Raw genomic sequence first — 18,486 nt, forward strand, 5'->3', positions numbered from 1 at the left:
GCTTTTGTGAAAAGCTTGGACTCATTATGCCCATTGAATGAACATTGTCAGTGACAGTAGGGAATCTGTTTAGGCACATCACGTTATTACAATAGACTGCTTATTGTTTTTCCTTTATACTTTTGTTAACAAAATGGATCTTCCACTTTCGTCTGGACTTCACTGTCCTTGATGCTGAATCTATTTGTAGCCTAGGCTATTTGCCTGTTAATTTGTTTACCTTTCATGTGGCAAAGTGACTAACAGGCCATATCAACGGTGATGGTAGGCTAATCTTCTTATAACGTTTGGGCAATGTCCAATTGTCCATGGCTCGAATATGCAATGTGAATGCAATATGTGTAGATTGCTATGTCCATGTTGAAGCCAATTTAAAAATAAATTAAAAAATTAAAAAAATAGATAAGCTACATGTTTGAAATAACTAGGCCTATTGTGGGGTTAGTTTTATACTATTTAAATAACTATATTAATTGGATAGGACAAACCTCCATTCCTCCGGCTGAAGACCTCTTAGACCTACATGTGCTAACATTGACTTATGCTCATGTAATGAGAGATGTGATTTATGATATCATGCTTCTGACCTGATCATATTTAGAAATATTGTTGTTGATTTGAAAAACCGCTTGATTGGTTTTTAATCAAATTAAACAAAAAACAAACTTATTAGAAAGGTGTATGGTGAGAACGTACATGGCCCAAATGAAATGCAATTTAATCTGATATTTCTGGAGAAGTACAAATAGTATCTGTAAGATGGTTCCATGATGTTTAGAAAACATTACATTTGCGGGCAGTATAACAGTGAGTGGACATTCCCCCTTTCTCTTTATATTCAATCTTTATCCAGCTCCTGTGAAAGGCTATGGAGGATTTTATACACATCCAAAGTTAAGTTGCCTTGTCTGTATTATACACCCATGGGGAGCAATTCTGGTAACTGTATTTAGACATAGTCTATTTAAAACAAGTGGTTGTTAAATTTGTATTAGAATTATACACTGTCTTATCAATAGCCTAGTGAATTTAATCTTGCTTATTGACTACATTTGCCATGTCCATGTCCAGACTGCAATTTACAGTAGGCATAGCCCCTATATCAGTGTGAATGCTATAGCCTATGTTTAACAATATATTTCCATATTGAAGCAATGCCATTAGAACAATGTAGACTGCAAACATGTTTAGCAAATATGGGGCAGGCTATTTAACAAACTAGGCTATAAAATGACTAACATTCAAGTTGGAGTTGATGACAATGCAACACACAACTTGAAGCAACCACATATTTAGCCATGGAGCATGTTCTGGTTGGACAGTGAGTGCCAAGCCTCGACACACCCACAACTTGTTTATTTATCAAAATAATTTGCGCCAGCTACTGTGCCCCCCCCCCAATTCCGGTTGTGAAAATAGCTAAAATATTACTGACACCCCACCGAACCTATAACGCTAGCGGTAAGATATTCCATTAGGTTTGTTAAAATGGAGCACGTCTAAAAATGATGCTACTTCTCAATCAACTACTGATCTACGTAGTCTTTTCCCTATGTACCTTCAACCTTAACCCATCAGCTGTAACTTAACCAGTATCAGCACACCACTACTCCACTGTCTTATAGAAAACATCGCTACTGGTATTGCTGCTGTTGTTCCTGGTCTTGTTCTGTTTTGTTGCGTTAAACTGCTATCAACAGGCCAGATTGGTGTCATCTTCAGAGATCCCTGGCGTGAGGGTATGTGCCCTTGGACTACATCGTGGAAGCCAGCACCATGCAGTCCATGGGCATATACACTTGCCTCATGGCTTAGTTCTTCATGGAGACCTGATCCATCAACCCTGGAACCTTCAGACCCCCGGCACTGGACTCCTCAACTCTCAAGCTATAATAGATCTACTTCGCAGACATTGAAAATGGAATTCCTCTACCTCTCTCTCTCTCTCTCTCTCTCTCTCTCTCTCTCTCTAGGGCTTCATTGGAATCGCGGGCCTTTTTGGCCTACCTGGTGCTGATGGCAAAAGAGTATGTTTGTCTTTCTTTACCTTACCGCTACACACATCCAAATACTCACAACGTCTGTAAGGATTAGGGCCAGGACTTTTTCCTGACCTCACCACACACAGTGTACAAGACTGGAGGCAACTCTGACTACCTGTCCCAGTGGTGACTCTGATCTTCCCTCCCTCTGTTTCCTTAAGAGACAACCAGTTTCTTGTTTTGATTTAAATGTGGGAACTGCCTCCAGGATGCTATCAGGCTGCATTGAGTAAGACCGTGTGGGAGTGTTGGTGATGACTCATTGTGACCCCCCCTTATTGAGCCTTTGAACTGGCTAAACTAATCAAGGCCTTCCTAAAGCTCAGCCTCCAAAAACACCAGACCATTACCCTACTTATCGCATGCACCAGGGGTTGCGTCATGGGTGAGCCTGTAATGGACCTTTCCACTATGCAGCTCCACCATACTGTAGCAGACCAATCATTTTCTGTTGATCACTGTGTCTGTCTGTCCTCTAACTTCTAATCTTAAATGAAGACACCTATATGGGACAGAGCACGATGAAAGAGCTCCAATTAGCTGGCACAGCTGTAGGTTTGTGCAGAGCACTGTAGAAGCAATAAGTCTGCATATACATCAAGCAGTATTTACAGAGTAGCTAAACAAAATACAAATATATACAATACTCTAGGTAGCTTACAGTCTGATGGTTTGAAATTATTACATGAGTGTAGTTAGTAGAATTATTCCCAGAGAGTACAATGTTGCTCTGATCTTATTGTCTCTCTCTCTCGTTCTATTTTCAGGGCATTCCTGGAGAACCAGGGAAGATGGGCAAGATGGGTAGGCCGGTAAAGTTGTCTCAACATACTTTATAGATAATTATTTATATTAACTGTTATGAAATGTGTTGATGTCAGCCACAGCAGATGCTGTGTTAAGACCTAACCCACAGCCATAAGAAATCTATGGTCTCCAGAGACTGTGATATCGACAACCCTAACAGGACAGTATATGGTGTCATGGAGGCTGCTGGCAATGATAGACATAGCTCAGAGCTGTGTTTAGCAAATGTTAGCTTATTGAACAGTCAGACCTTTCTCTGTCATTCGGTCCTCAAATCCATATTTGTATTCAGTAGTGTTTTGCAGTGGGACACAAAAGTGAGCATTCTTGTTGGACAAATTCACATTCAGCACCTCCCAGTTCAGAATTTCAAAAGGTTTTGTGACCACTGAGCATGACTTTTGTTTCAGTGAGTCAGTGTTCTAGTTCCAGCAGGGTTCTACAATATTGTAGCCAGACCTGCTCTCTAGCTGGGAACTCCTTTGAGAGGTTTGGTGCAAAGACCCGTAGTCACAGCGGAGTCAATCACCACCTTCTGGAGACACCTGAAACCCCACCTCTTTAAGGAATACCTGGAATAGGATTAAGTAATCCTTCTAACCCCCCTTCAACCTCCCCCCCAAAAAAGATATAGATGTACTATTGTAAAGTGGTTGTTCCACTGGATATCATAAGGTGAATGCCCCAATTTGTAAGTCGCTCTGGATAAGAGCGTCTGCTAAATGACGTAAATGTAATGTAAATGTCACACATTTGTCTACATCATTGTAAGCTTCTCTCTTTGTTATGTCCATTGCTAATATAAGGGTTACTCTAGGTTGAACACGTCGGAGATGTGCTACGTGTGTTTTTTTTTTTTACATAATAAGAGAAGGCTAATATTGAAATTAGCTTATTTGGTCACCTTTCTCTCGATGGGATCATGTAGTTTGGAGACTTTTTTTTATTTTACCTTTATTGAACCAGGTAGGCCAGTTGAGAGCAAGTTCTCGTTTACAACTGCGACCTGGCCAAGATAAAGCAAAGCAGTGCGACAGAAACAACAACACGGAGTTACACATAAACAAACGTACAGTCAATAACACAATAGAAAAATCTATGTACAGTGTGTGCAAATGTAGGGAGGTAAGGCAATACATAGGCCATAGAGGTGAAATAATTACAATTTAACATTAACACTGGAGTGATGAATGTGCAGATGATGATGTGCAAGTAGAGATACTGGGGTGCAAAGGAGCAAAAACATTTAATGACAGTATGGGGAAGAGGTAGTTGGATGGGCTATTTACAGATGGGCTGTGTATAGGTACAGTGATCGGTAAGCCGCTCTGACAGCTGATGCTTAAAGTTAGAGAGGGATATATAAGACTCCAGCTTCAGTGATTTTTGCAATTCATTGGCTGCAGAGAACTGGAAGGAAAGGTGGCCAAAGGAAGTGTTGGCTTTGGGGATGACCAGTGAAATACACCTGCAAGAGCGTGTGCTACGGGTGGGCCTTGCTATGGTGACCAGTGTGCTGAGAAGGCAGGGCTTTACCTAGCAAAGACTTATAGATGACCTGGAGCCAGTGGGTTTGGCGACCAATATATAGTGAGGGCCAGCCAACGAGAGCATACAGGTCACAGTGGTGGGTAGTATATGGGGCTTTGGTGACAAAACGGATGGCACTGTGATGGACTACATCCAGTTTGCTGAGTAGAGTGTTGGAGGCTATTTTGTAAATTACATTGCCGAAGTCAAGGATCGGTAGGATAGTCAGTTTTACGAGGGTATGTTTGGCAGCATGAGTGAAGGATGCTTTGTTGCGAAATAGGAAGCTGATTCTAGATTCAATTTTGAATTGGAGATGCTTAAGTCTGGAAGGAAAGTTTACAGTGTAACCAGACACCTAGGTATTTGTAGTTGTCCACATATTCTAAGTCAGAACCGTCCAGAGTAGTGATACTAGTCGGGCAGGTGGGTGTGGGCAACAGTCGGTTGAAGAGCATGCATTTAGTTTTACTAGCATTTAAAAGCAGTTGAAGGCCACAGAAGGAGTGTTGTATGGCATTGAAGCTTGTTTGGAGGCTTGTTAACAGTGTCCAAAGAAGGGCCAGATGTATACAGAATGGTGTCCTCTGCGTAGAGGTGGATCAGAGAATCATCAGCAGCAAGAGCGACGTTATTGATATATATATATATATATATATCTATATACAGAGAAATGAGTCTGCCTTAGAATAGATCCTTGTGGCACCCCAGTAGAGACTACTAGAGGTCCGCACTACAGGCCCTCAAATTTGACACACTGAACTCTATCTGAGAAGTAGTTGGTGAACCAGGCGAGGCAGTCATTTGAGAAACCAAGGCTATTGAGTCTGCTGATAGGAATGCGGTGACTTGACAGAGTCGAAATCCTTGGCCAAGGCGATGAATACGGCTGCACAGTACTGCCTTTTATTGATGGTGGTTATGATATCGTTCAGGACCTTGAGCGTGGCTGAGGTGCACACATGACCAGCTTGGAAATGGTCGGTGATCTGTTTTGTTAACTTGGCTTTCAAAGATTTTAGAAAGGCAGGGCAGGATGGATATAGGTCTATAACAGTTTGGCTCTAGAGTGTCTCCCCCTTTGAAGAGTTGGATGACCACAGCAGCTTTCCAATCTTTGGGGATCTCAGATGATATGAAAGAGGTTGAACAGGCTAGTAATAGGGGTTGCAAAAATGTTGGTGGATAATTTTAGAAAGAGAGGGTCCAGATTGTCTAGCCCAGCTGATTTGTAGGGATCCAGGCTTTGCAGCTCTTTCAGAACATCAGCTGTCTGGATTTGGGTGAAGGAGAAGCTGCAACGGTGAGAGACTTGTTTCTGGAAAGGTGGATTTAAAAAAAAAAAGTAGAAGCTCGAATCGTTTGGGCACAGACCTGAATAGTATGACAGAACTCTGCAGGCTATCTCTGCAGTAGATTGCAACTCTGCCCCCTTTGGCAGTTCATCTTGTTGTTGTCAGGGATTGAAATTTCAGGAGTTTTGGTGGTCTTCCTAAGCCATGATTCAGACACGGCTTGGACATCAGGGTTGGCGGAGTGTGCTAAAGCAGTGAATAAAACAAACTTAGGGAGGAGGCTTCTAATGTTAACATGCATGAAACCAAGGCTTTTACAGTTACAGAAGTCAACAAATGAGAGCACATGGGGAATGGGAGTGGTGCTGGGGGCTGCAGGGCCTGGGTTAACCTCTACATCACTGGAGGAGTAGGATAAGGGTACAGCTAAAGGCTATCAGGACTGGTCGTCTAGTGCGTTCGGAACAGAGTAAGAGGAGCAGATTTCTGGGCGCAGAAGAATATATTCAAGGCATAATGTACAGACAAAGGTATGGTTGGACGTGAGTACAGTGGAGGTAAACCTAGGCATTGAGTGACGATGAGAGGTTTTGTCTCGAGGCACCAGTTAAGCCAGGTGAGGTCACCACATGTTAGGGGGATGGAACAAATGGGCTATCTAGAGCCCCTAGCAGGGCTAGGGGCTCTATTGGTAACCAAAACAGCAACAGACGAGGCATATTGACATTAGGGAGAGGCATGTGTAATTGAGTGATCATAGGGTTCAATGAGTAGCACTAGATGAGTCAGGGAGCCAATTCCGTAGTCGCTGCTACGCTAGTCGAGCTGGAGACACAGCGATTCAGACAGCTAGCGGCCGGGGCTAGCAGATGGGAATCCTGCGACATCGCAACGGAAGAGCCTGTTGAGACCACCACGGACGGTTACATTGACAGACCAGGCGTTATGGATCGGCGGGGCTCCGTGTCGGCAGTAAAGGGTCCGGGCCAATTAGCAAAAGAGGTATTGTGGCCCAATAATTGGCTGGTGGACTTCTTTGGCTAGCCGGGAGATGGGCCTAGCTCGAGTCTAGCTTCAGGCTAACTGGTGCTTGCTTAGCCAGGAGTAGCCACTCGGATAGCAGCTAACTGTGATGATCTGGTGTAAAGGTCCAGAGCTTGCGGTAGGAATCTGGAGATGTGGTAGAGAAAAAGCAGTCCGATATGCTCTGGGTTGATATCGCGCTGTTCAGACTGGCAGGAATTGACCAGGTTGAGGCTGGCTGATGTCCGAGTTAACGGTGAGGACCGCTAGCAGTGGCAAACTGACTACTTGCTAGTTAGCTGGCTAGCTCCTGAAGGGGGTTCCGGTTCTAAAGTATAAAAATAGCAGATCCGTACCACATTGGGTGAGGCGGGTTGCAGTATATTCAGTCCGTAGATGGAAAGTGAGAGAAATATATACAAATAGAACGATATATACACGGGACAAGACAAAGACACATGTCCGACTGCTACGCCATCTTGGACCACCTGTAGGTTTTGTTTGTGTGTGAGTCTGTCTTTCAAAACATTTTATTTGTCACGTTTTGTAAACAGGTGTAGACTAACAGTGAAATACTTACTTACTTATCCCAACAATTCAAAGAAAGAAATAGAAAAATAACGAGGAATAAATACACAATGTGTAACGATAACTAGTATATACTATATACACAGGGTACCAGTACCGAGGCGATGTGCAAGACTATGAGGTAATTAAGGTAGATATGTACATATACTGTAGGTAGGGGTAAAGTGACTAGGCAACAGGATAGATAGATAAGCAGTAGCAGCAGCATATGTCTAGAGTCAAGAGGGTCAATGCCGAGACTGCAAAACTTAAACTAAACGCAGTCTCAAATAGCTGCCTGTCCCTTTTAATAGCTGGGCATCTGCACACATTTCATTAAATCAACACCGGTTTCAAACGCAAGGTCTAAATGAATTGTTTACGAGGTTTAATGCTTGATTTGGTACATTAAATAATTCAGTACTTGACTTATTTGTAATGACTAAGAAACTGCTAGCTATTGGCTGCTAACAGCTGAGAACTGCTAGCTAACTGGCAAGTACACAAACAACTTCAGGAGTACAGGCCCCTAAAAATCGGCTAATCACTCTCTAGTGATGAAGGGAAGAACTGACAAATGCACTGTCAAAGAGGAGAAACATTTTTCTGTCAAGGAAAAGTTTTTATTTATAGAGCTTCCTGGTGGAGAGCCAAACGCGATTAACAGGATGGAACATGGGAGCCTCACTGCGGTGGTGATCCGCCTGCTCTTTCTGATGGCAGGTTGTGCGCAGGAGTCTCACGTGGGCATCGTTCCATACCTCTTCTGCACATCTGAACTACTGAAAGCCAATGCAGCTGCTGCCTATTGGCTTTCAGTAAATAAGACTTACAAAGAAACTCAACACACGCAAGCCACTGTTGAAGCGCTAGCTGCTTAGAAAAAACAATTCTCCAATGAGGTTATTATTTATGTGGTAGCTTTTAAGTGGGGATGTGTGTATAGTATGCATGCACATGTATTCATGAGGGAGCGTTTGTATGTGCAGGCATTTTCTTTGTTTTGGCATATGTACAGTTTTTGTGTGTGCATGCTCTCTTCCCCTCTGCATCTAGAGGTCAGCTATTCCCTAGGGATCTTTGACTGCTTCACTTACAGTATGTCAAGTGGTAAAGCCATTCTCTGTATGCAGATTCACTTTTCAGGTTCAGCAGACTGTCTGTTAACTGTTAAACTCTGTTCTCACAATCTAACAATTGTTTGCCGAAATGTAATACTTGCTGGCAGAGGCTGTTTAGTTTTACAGACAGAGTGGAAAGATGATCTGTGCCTGCAGAGAATTCTGATGTTGTCCTGTGACAATGATACATTATATCCACATAGAAACAAAATGCACATAATCGCAGTGTATGTACTCACTCGCTCACTCACTTATACATACATGCACATTTTGCGACTCCTGTGGCAGGCAGGGCACAGTGCACGCTGACACGGTCGCCAGGTGCACGGTGTTTCCTCCGACACATTGGTGCGGCTGGCTTCCGGGTTAAGCGGGCATTGTGTCAAGAAGCAGTGCGGCTTGGCTGGGTTGTGTGTCGGAGGATGCACGGCTCTCGACATTCGCCTCTCCTGAGTCCGTACGGGAGTTGCAGCGATGAGACAAGACTAACTACCAATTGGATACCACAAAATTGGGGAGAAAAAAAGAGTGGAGGCTGTTATAGCAGCAAAGGCGGTGACCAACTCCACATTAATACCCATGATTTTAGAATGAGATCGTCCAAGATGTGTCCACATACTTTTGATCATATAGGGTACCTGCATGATTTAAGTAAAGTTTTACCAGAGATTGCATTTACAACACATTGACATTTTAATTCGGGATGTGGGGATCCCTAAGGGCTCAGACATTTGCTGGCAGAGAGTACTTAGGATCTCAAAAAATTTGCGAATCAAGTACGCACCCATTTTTCATGTGGAATCACAGGAAAAATCTGATGCCTTAGGGTGGTCCCTAAAACACGGCAGACAAATGCTAGATCCACTTTCGTTGCGATGTGTACAAGCCTTAAGACAGATTGCTTGCCCTCTTGGAGTACTGCTCAGCTACAGTCCCAGAGACCTTTACGTTTTAGCCAATCAAATCAGGTTTAGTTTGGTAGATTTGGATACTCAAGTTATATTCAATTTAAGATGCCATTTTTGGGCTTCATTTATTCAGTGAGTTTGCTTAGCCTCTGGTGTAGTATTTTGTGGTGCAGACTGAAGACCTGTGTAAATGAGTTTTTACTGAGCTCCAGAGTAATCAGATTGACAGAGTACACTCCTCGAAAGTAATGTTATGTAGTTTTGCAGACACAATGGCATAAGAAAAGGGCTACCTGGCATAATTCAAAACACTTATCCATTAAATGAGTTGGGAAAAAATCATGTCTCTCTTCAAAGCAAATCTGCCTATTTGAGTTGTGTTTTTAGCCCAACAAGTCTGTTTCCACATTTCCACTTCCATAAGGCAGCGATTATCGCTGTATGATTTGTCATTGGGCTGGCAATTAAGGCAGTACAATTTGTCTGGGCTCGTGTTTCCCCCCATGCATTTGAAACCACAATCTGCAGTCTCAACAAATATCACTCAGGCAGAATTTTCCTGTCAAAAGTATCTCTTCATTCATCTGAAAGGTTGAACAAGGCATTTAACCCACTGTTACTAGGCCATCATTGAAAATAAGAATTTGTTCTTGACTGACTTGCCTAGTAAAATAAATAAAAATGTAGACATCTGATTTTCCAGCTCATTTCCTGTCACTGTAAAATGCACTCATTTTAAGTTTTTTTTGCGATGTGGCGCTAGGTTAGTGTGTTATGACTCTCCTTGTCTGTGGGCTTAGAGGGGTGTTCAATAGACTTTGTTTAGAAACAAAACTGGTGCGTGCTCAACTATGGGATAAAACAGACAGGGTTGGCTTAAATTGTTGACAACATGTAAACAATATTTAGTCTCCAATGTTTATTGAAAATATTAATAAATGTGCACAATGAGCACTTGTCTCTCAAATATGTTGTCGCAGTTGTTGGTTAGCTAGCTAGGTAATTATAGACATTAAATCAGTCAAAACAAGACATGGTATCAAGAACAAGATAAACCTAACTGAAACGAGCCACCTACGATTCCCCACATGGCAGCTTCTTATCATTGTTGCTAGCTATCTGGCCATCCAGAATCACAACTCAGACTTCTGCCCCATTGACGCTTGCACATCATTTCGTGACATTCTCAGCTAACCTGTCTAAGGTGCTGTCAGTGACATTCTCAAATGGGATTATCTTGTGCACTTTGCAGCAGTTTCCCAACCCAGATTAAGGCCGCTCTTGACTCAAGTGCATCAATTGAGAATGTTCTAGTCCAGGTCCAGGAATATGTTTAATATGGGTTTAATGTACTCATGGAGACTGAAAGTGTCATAACTTTACATACCTTTTGAGCTTTGGAATATTATGAAGTTTGACAAAAAGTAATATAAATTTATTTAGAGGCTTCCTAAAACTAAATTACCTTTGTGTGTGAATGAAAGTATGAAACCTCAAGGAAAGCTTTGTCTGCAGATTTATTTAATGATACACAGCTCTGCACATCCACCCCGATCAAGAATGAAGAACCATTCGCAATTGGCCTTCTAAAACAAGGCATACTGTAGAGGAAAAAGAGCAGAGCCCATCCATTACATTAAGTGTTCCTGGATGGTTTAGTTTAGTGTAGTGCCATTGCTCCTGTGCCAGTAGGGTGTTCTGAGGTTGTAGCTTCACCTATCTTAAGCATAGCTCATATTAGCAACTCAGTTATTTTTAACAGGAGTTCTGACTGGCTGGCTGTTGTTCTCAGGCTCCTGAGTGGCGCAGTGGTCTAAGTCCCTGCATCTCAGTACTAGAGGTGTCATTACAGACCCTGGTTCAATTCCAGGCTGTATCACAACCGGCTGTGATTAGGAGTCCCATAGGGCGGTACACAATTCAATTGGCCCAGCGTCATTCGGGTTTGGCTAGGGTATTTGTTCTTTACTGACTTGCCTAGTTAAATAAATGTCAAAAATTGAAACCGTTTGTTTCTAAATTGAGCGGTAACAGTACACACCCGTTATGCTATGTGCTTTCAAATAATGGGTCATTTTGCAACTGATTGGAAGATGTTTTTGACTGTAATATGTCATATTTCACTTATGTTACAATTACTAGAAGCTATACAATTACTGCAATGGCTTTGTTGTGACTAAAATGAAAGTGTATTGTGCAATAATAATCTAAAGGCAGAATTTGTGATATCCTGTAAGAGTTTTTTCTGACCTGAAATTAATCAATGTAAGAGAAATTGAGTTTGAATGTGAAATACTGTAGAATGCAAAAGTTTTCAACAACTCTGTGGTATGATAGCCCATTGTAGATATAAAACCTGATTTAGCACGCATTGTACTAGCACAAGTTTTTTTCTAGAGTGAATAAAAAATAAAATCACAAACAAAAGGGCAAACAAAGATTGGGATGATGTCTTCATGTAAAACAGACTTATAAGTATGCCCTTAAGCTTTGTTTTTGATTTCTGAGCAGCATTCGCATCAGGGTCAAAGTTAGCCTGGTCCCAGATCTGTATCTGCCATCTGCTCTGACCATCGGAGCACTTGTAGGTCTGGGACCAGACTAGCAGTAGCATTCTTACTTTCTTTAAATCAGACCTGGTGATAATGTGCAGTAGTAAAAATGTAACTACTGTGATTAGTAGAACTACTGTGCATTAGTACAAATGGATGTACCAATCGCAGATTGTCGCTTTAAAGCTGCTCTCTCTCCAGGGGTTTCCTGGAGACTTTGGTGAAAGAGGACCACCAGGACCAGACGGGGACCCGGTAAGTGACCTTTCGTGAACAAACACACACACACACATAGCATTGGTCCATACAGTTTCTATCTAGGCATACTATATTACTTTACCCCACATCACTATGTAGGAAGGTGTAAAACCTCCACAGGCACTGTCCTACATAGTACAAAACCACATCCCCTCTTTCCCAGTGAAATACTTTTCTATTTATCTAATTTTCACCTGTGTAATGGAGTGAAATCTTTAAGAGCACTTAACTCACCACACCATCCACACACACACTCCCATACACACTCTTCCCCTGGCTTTTCACTCAGTGGGAATGTGGACTGTGATACTTTTCAACAATGATAAGAAAATCCTCTCTGACCACAAAGGATCCAAGAGATTGACTGTGTTTCCATGTTTTGTTTGTAAATATTTTTTGGACATACAGATGGACAGACAAGGTTTATGATACTGCATGTGTTTTTTGTATTATTGATTTTTTTTCTTCCATTGGCATCAAGGCCCTAAATATTGTCAGACTCCGGCCACCCTAGTCATAGACTGTTCTCTCTGCTCCCGCATGGCAAGCGGTACTGGAGCGCCAAGTCTAGGTCCAAGAGGCTCCTAAATAGCTTTTACCCCCAAGCCATAACACTCCTGAACAGCTATTTAAATGGCTACCCAGACTATTTGCAGTTGGAAGCACAGAATTGTCTAGAATGTCATTGTATGCTGTAGCATTATGTTTGTATTACAGACTCTGTAAGGGAGATGTTGAAAATGTCAGTGAAGACACTTGCCAGTTGTTCCGCACATGCTCTGAGTACATGTCCTGGTAATCCGTCTGGCCCTGCGGCCTTGTGAATGTTGACTTGTTGCTTGCTAACATCGGCAACGGAGATCGTAATCACACAGTCGTTAGCAAGTTGTGTACTACAAACACATGTCCAAAGTGCAGGTAGCCTAACGGATAAGTGCATTGGGCCAGTAACCGTAAGTTGCTGGTTGAAATCCCTGAGCCGACTAGGTCAAAAATCTGTCAGTGACCATTGAGCAATGTGCTTAACCCTAGTTGCTCTGGATAAGAGCGTATGACAAATAAAAAATAATAGGAGGATATTACCGTGACTCGACAGTCACCTGGAATTTTACTGCGGTCATGACTCATGACTGCCGGTGTGATATTAGTACTCACCGCAACAGCCCTATCCACAATACTGTTAATTTAAAGTAACTGCCCAGTGAAAATCTCACTTTTAAAATGTAATATTCTGTTAACTCATACCCAAAATGGTTTTAGACTCGTATTTGTGGCCAAGGCATAAATTGGAAGACCATTTTTTTTATGTAACTCAAAATATCAAACTGAAGGTTTAAAAAATACTTGCTATTTCTTCATAGATATGACGTAATGATCCTGAGGAGGATGAGCTGGCCAATCCACAGTCTAGAGGAGCATGAGCTGGCCAATCAGCAGTTCTCACGTTAATATTTTTAATGACCCGTATACGGGTCAGCTGTTTGTTCTCCGCACCCGCCTGCAATTGCTAATAACCCATCCGCAACCGCCCAACTATATGTGAACATCTGAGGCCCTCACCCAATCCTAATCCTCAAATGTAAAAAAAAACAAAAAAAAAAACGCTACAGTCGAAGACTGCAGAATGATTATTTTTTTGGTGCCTGATTTAGATATACACTGCTCAAAAAAATAAAGGGAACACTTAAACAACACAATGTAACTCCAAGTCAATCACACTTCTGTGAAATCAAACTGTCCACTTAGGAAGCAACACTGATTGACAATACATTTCACATGCTGTTGTGCAAATGGAATAGACAACAGGTGGAAATTATAGGCAATTAGCAAGACACCCCCAATAAAGGAGTGGTTCTGCAGGTGGTGACCACAGACCACTTCTCAGTTCCTATGCTTCCTGGCTGATGTTTTGGTCACTTTTGAATGCTGGCGGTGCTTTCACTCTAGTGGTAGCATGAGACGGATTCTACAATCCACACAAGTGGCTCAGGTAGTGCAGCTCATCCAGGATGCCACATCAATGCGAGCTGTGGCAAGAAGGTTTGCTGTGTCTGTCAGCGTAGTGTCCAGAGCATGGAGGCACTACCAGGAGACAGGCCAGTACATCAGGAGATGTGGAGGAGGCCGTAGGAGGGCAACAACCCAGCAGCAGGACTGCTACCTCCGCCTTTGTACAAGGAGGAGCAGGAGGAACACTGCCAGAGCCCTGCAAAATGACCTCCAGCAGGCCACAAATGTGCATGTCTGCTCAAATGGTCAGAAACAGACTCCATGAGGGTGGTATGAGGGCCCGACATCCACAGGTGGGGGTTGTGCTTACAGCCCAACACCGTGCAGGACGTTTGGCATTTGCCAGAGAACACCAAGATTGGCAAATTCGCCACTGGCGCCCTGTGCTCTTCACAGATGAAAGGAGGTTCACACTAAGCCCGTGACAGACGTGACAGAGTCTGGAGACGCCGTGGAGAACGTTCTGCTGCCTGCAACATCCTCCAGCATGACCGGTTTGGCGGTGGGTCAGTCATGGTGTGGGGTGGCATTTCTTTGGGGGGCCGCACAGCCCTCCATGTGCTCGCCAGAGGTAGCCTGACTGCCATTAGGTACCGAGTTGAGATCCTCAGACCCCTTGTGAGACCATATGCTGGTGCGGTTGGCCCTGGGTTTTTATAAGAATCTTTAGAGGTGCCAATAATTTTTAACCATATCTTTAAAAAAAGTGTATTACTTGTTAAACAAAATATCTTTCAATGAGCAATTTGTATTAGTATAAAATCATATCCTCCCCCCCCAAAAAATGCATACAATATACAATGAACTTAAGTATAAACGCATGTAAAGTGTTGGTCCCATGTTTCATGAGCTGAAATAAAAGATCCCAAATTATTTTTACATTTGTGCACAAATGTGTTTACATCCCAAGATAATCCATCCACCTGACAGGTGTGGCATATAAAGAAGCTGATTAAACAGTATGACAATTACACAGGTGCACCTTGTGCTGGGGACAATAAAAGGCCACTCTAAAATTAGATGTTTTGTCACACAACAAAATGTCACAGACGTCTCAAGTTTTGAGGGAGTGTGCGTTTTGGCATTCTTACTGCAGGAATGTTCACCAGAGCTGTTGCTAGAGAATGTAATGTTAATTTATCTTCCATAATCCGCCTCCAATGTTGTTTTAGAGAATTTGGCAGTACGTCCAACCGGCCTCACATGAGCTACGGACAACAAACACAATTGTGTGTTATCGATGGCAATTTGAATGCACAGAGATACCTTGACGAGATCCTATGGCCCATCTTTCATGCCATTCATCTGCCACCATCACCTCATGTTTCAGCATGATGATGCACACCCCCATACTCACCATACATGTCACCCATTGATCATATTTGTGATGCTCTGGATCGACGTGCACGACAGCATGTTCCAATTCCCAACAATATCCAGCAACTTCACACAGCTATTGAAGAGTAGTGGGACAACATTCCACAGGCCACAGCCTGATCAACTCTAATAGGAGATGTTGCGCTGCTTGAGGCACATGGTGGTCACACAACGTATCTCTATACCCACTCATATGAAATCCATAGATTAGGGCCTAATTAATTTCAACTGACAGATTTCCTTATATGAACTGTAACGCAGTAAAATATTTTAAATTGTTGCATGTTGCGTTTATACTTTTGTTCAGTATAGCTCAGTATTTGCATTATTTATTTCATACAGTCTTTTTTGCTCATCTTTATCAAGGGTGACAATAACTGTCAGGCTATTGCTATTGGAAGGTGAATGCAACAACAACCTCAGATTGGCTGATGAAGGCTGAAATAATTTGGCTGGTGCGCAGATCTCCACAGATCATGTCCCTCTATCTTTTCACTTGACTTTATTTTCACTTTTCCTCTGGAAAAAGGAATTTAGCTAGTTTGATTTTCTTGACTTCCTGCGAGGCTAGCCTCCATCTCTCCTCTCTTCAGAAAGAGAAGAGGAGAATAAAGTGATCCTTTCATCATGGGCTGCAAGGCAGGAGGAAATGGGCATGGCACGTAGCAGAGGGGGAGAGGCAGAGGGTCAACAAACCTCTCTCTGTGTCCCGCTGCAACTATTCTCTTCTCGCATTGCCAGGGAAGATGGAACCTGGAGATTACATAAACTGCAGCAGGACGGACAGCGAGCCTAGCTCCCAATTCACCTTCTCTCACATATGCACGAGCATGCTCTCGCACACACACAAATGTCCCCCACCACCCCCTTCCTTAGTCTTCACTAAACACTCTTCTGAGCGTGTTTGTTTAAAAAAAAGCATTTTTACACATTTTATTTCACCTTTATTTAACCAGGTAAGCTAGTTGAGAACAAGTTCTCATTTACAACTGCGACCTGGTCAAGATAAAGCAAAGCAGTGCGACACAAACAACAACACAGAGTTACACATGGAATAAACAAGCGTACAGTCAATAACACAATAGAAAAAAAGAAAGTCTATATACAGCAAAAAGCATGAGGTAGGCAATAAATAGGCCATAGTAGTGAAGTAATTACAATTTAGCAGATTAACCCTGGAGTGATACATGAGCTGATGATGATGTGCAAGTAGAGATACTGGTGTGCAAAAGAGCAGAAAAGTAAATAAAAATTTAAATGGGGATGAGGTAGGTAGATCGGGTGGGCTATTTACAGATGGATCCAGCATATAACCCCAGAAACCTGTTCTCTCTCTCTAGCGCTCTCTCTCACAATCACACTTCCTCTCTTCCTCTTTCCTTTCCAAGGGTTTGCTTGGAGCCCATGGTCCTAATGGAGTTCTTGGACTTATTGTAAGTATAAACTGTCTGTGCTTCTGTGTACCATTTTTATGTTTGTTTTATTGGTTTGTGTGCACGGGTGTCAACATCCATTTCCACCCAACACTGGCTTTGAAGACCATATACTGCCTGGCCCATATTTTACCACTGGGCACACTCTGGTTGAATCAACGTTGTTTCCACTTTGAATTGACATCTGTGTCCCGTGGGGTGGCTTTGTGTTAGCCACACGACATGACCCAAAGGCATCTCAGAAGCCCTGTGACAGAATGGCCTTCCCTTCCTTTATCCTGCCTGGGATCTTTTAATGACACTCCAAACAGCACACAGCCCTCAATCTACACCAATCCCCCAGAGACTAACAAGGGAGCTGCTGGGTGCATCCCAATTGTCTCTCTTTTCTCCCCAAGTGTGCATTTGTTCACTTCCCTTCATGGATTTGAAAGGAAATTACTGGTATATGGAAACTCCCTCAGCACCATTCCAATGCTTTTCAATTGTTGAGAAGTAGTGAACAAGTGCACACTAAAGGAGGAATGAGAGATTATTGGGGTGCACACGCTGTGTCCTCGAATTCCTTTCAAATTTGGCTTTGTAAAGAGCCAGTTCCTCTGTCACGGGCGAAATTGTATCTGACTATAATGTTTCCCTAGTTTTCTCCCGCCCGCTTTGTTCCTCGCAGCTCCCCCTACTCTATCCTCAGCCACCACCAGGCCTATAATTGGAAATACTGAGGGCCTCTAATTATAGCTGTGCCCTTAGTCTCAGTCTGACCAGGCATCCACCTGATCCTGGTGGTAAACACAGCAGCCCTTTCCTCTGCCACCAAGCCACATTTCTGTTTGCTTGTAAATATACAACTGCCATTTTCGATCCGACACCCCACCCCACCATTGCACCATTTGGGATCCAGCCTGTGACAGTTGCTGTGGCCCATTTGCTCCTGTTTGCATGCTCATAGGTCAACATTATCTGCAGGCCTTCAATCTAGCACAGGATTCTTTCTAATAAGACTCCTTTGTTTCCTTTATAATGACCATCAAAGACTTGGATCATGTCTCAAATTTGAACACACACTGGAGAGAAGGAAAGTAATACTCTCTTTTGGGACACCCAGTTCTGAATCCTAGAACTTAGAGGGACCTCCAAACTGAATGAAACTCAAAAAGCATGCATTCACACGCAGCCACACACACAGCCACACACACACACACACACACAGATCCAGCTAACGTCATGCTCTCAAAGGCATGAAAATGTCATTAAATTAATCTCCAACCCCATACACCCAATCTGTGTCTTTGGTGCTTATACCTAGGAAAGGAGGAACTAGCTGGAAGATATTCAATCTCATAAGAGTAAAACTTGACAGTGTTTTGAATTGTGAAACACTTCCTGATTTCCTTCCTCAAGGGGTACGTTCCAGGTCACCTACATTGTACATTTTTGGGGGGGTGATTCAACGTACAATTGTAAGGCAACCAGCTGCGATAGGGTTGTGAGTTTTATAGCATGTAGCTGAACTAACATACATTCTCAAGTTGAGTTGTATGTTCACTCAACTTTTGAATTTTA

At 42.7% G+C, this 18,486-nt stretch overlaps 1 protein-coding gene across 1 annotated transcript in view; it reads left to right on the forward strand.

Moving 5' to 3' along the window:
- The window catches only part of col27a1a (collagen, type XXVII, alpha 1a), a 292,078-nt gene that overhangs the window by 117,527 nt on the left and 156,065 nt on the right, over positions 1–18,486 (forward strand). Inside the window, exons 11-14 of the mRNA XM_029708455.1 lie at positions 1,974–2,027; positions 2,810–2,854; positions 12,047–12,100; positions 16,879–16,923. Of these exons, the coding sequence (XP_029564315.1) occupies positions 1,974–2,027; positions 2,810–2,854; positions 12,047–12,100; positions 16,879–16,923 (198 nt within the window). The remainder of the gene's footprint in view (positions 1–1,973; positions 2,028–2,809; positions 2,855–12,046; positions 12,101–16,878; positions 16,924–18,486) is intronic.

This window comes from Salmo trutta, chromosome 23 (assembly GCF_901001165.1).
Source record: "Salmo trutta chromosome 23, fSalTru1.1, whole genome shotgun sequence".
Classification (NCBI taxonomy): Eukaryota; Metazoa; Chordata; class Actinopteri; order Salmoniformes; family Salmonidae; genus Salmo; species Salmo trutta.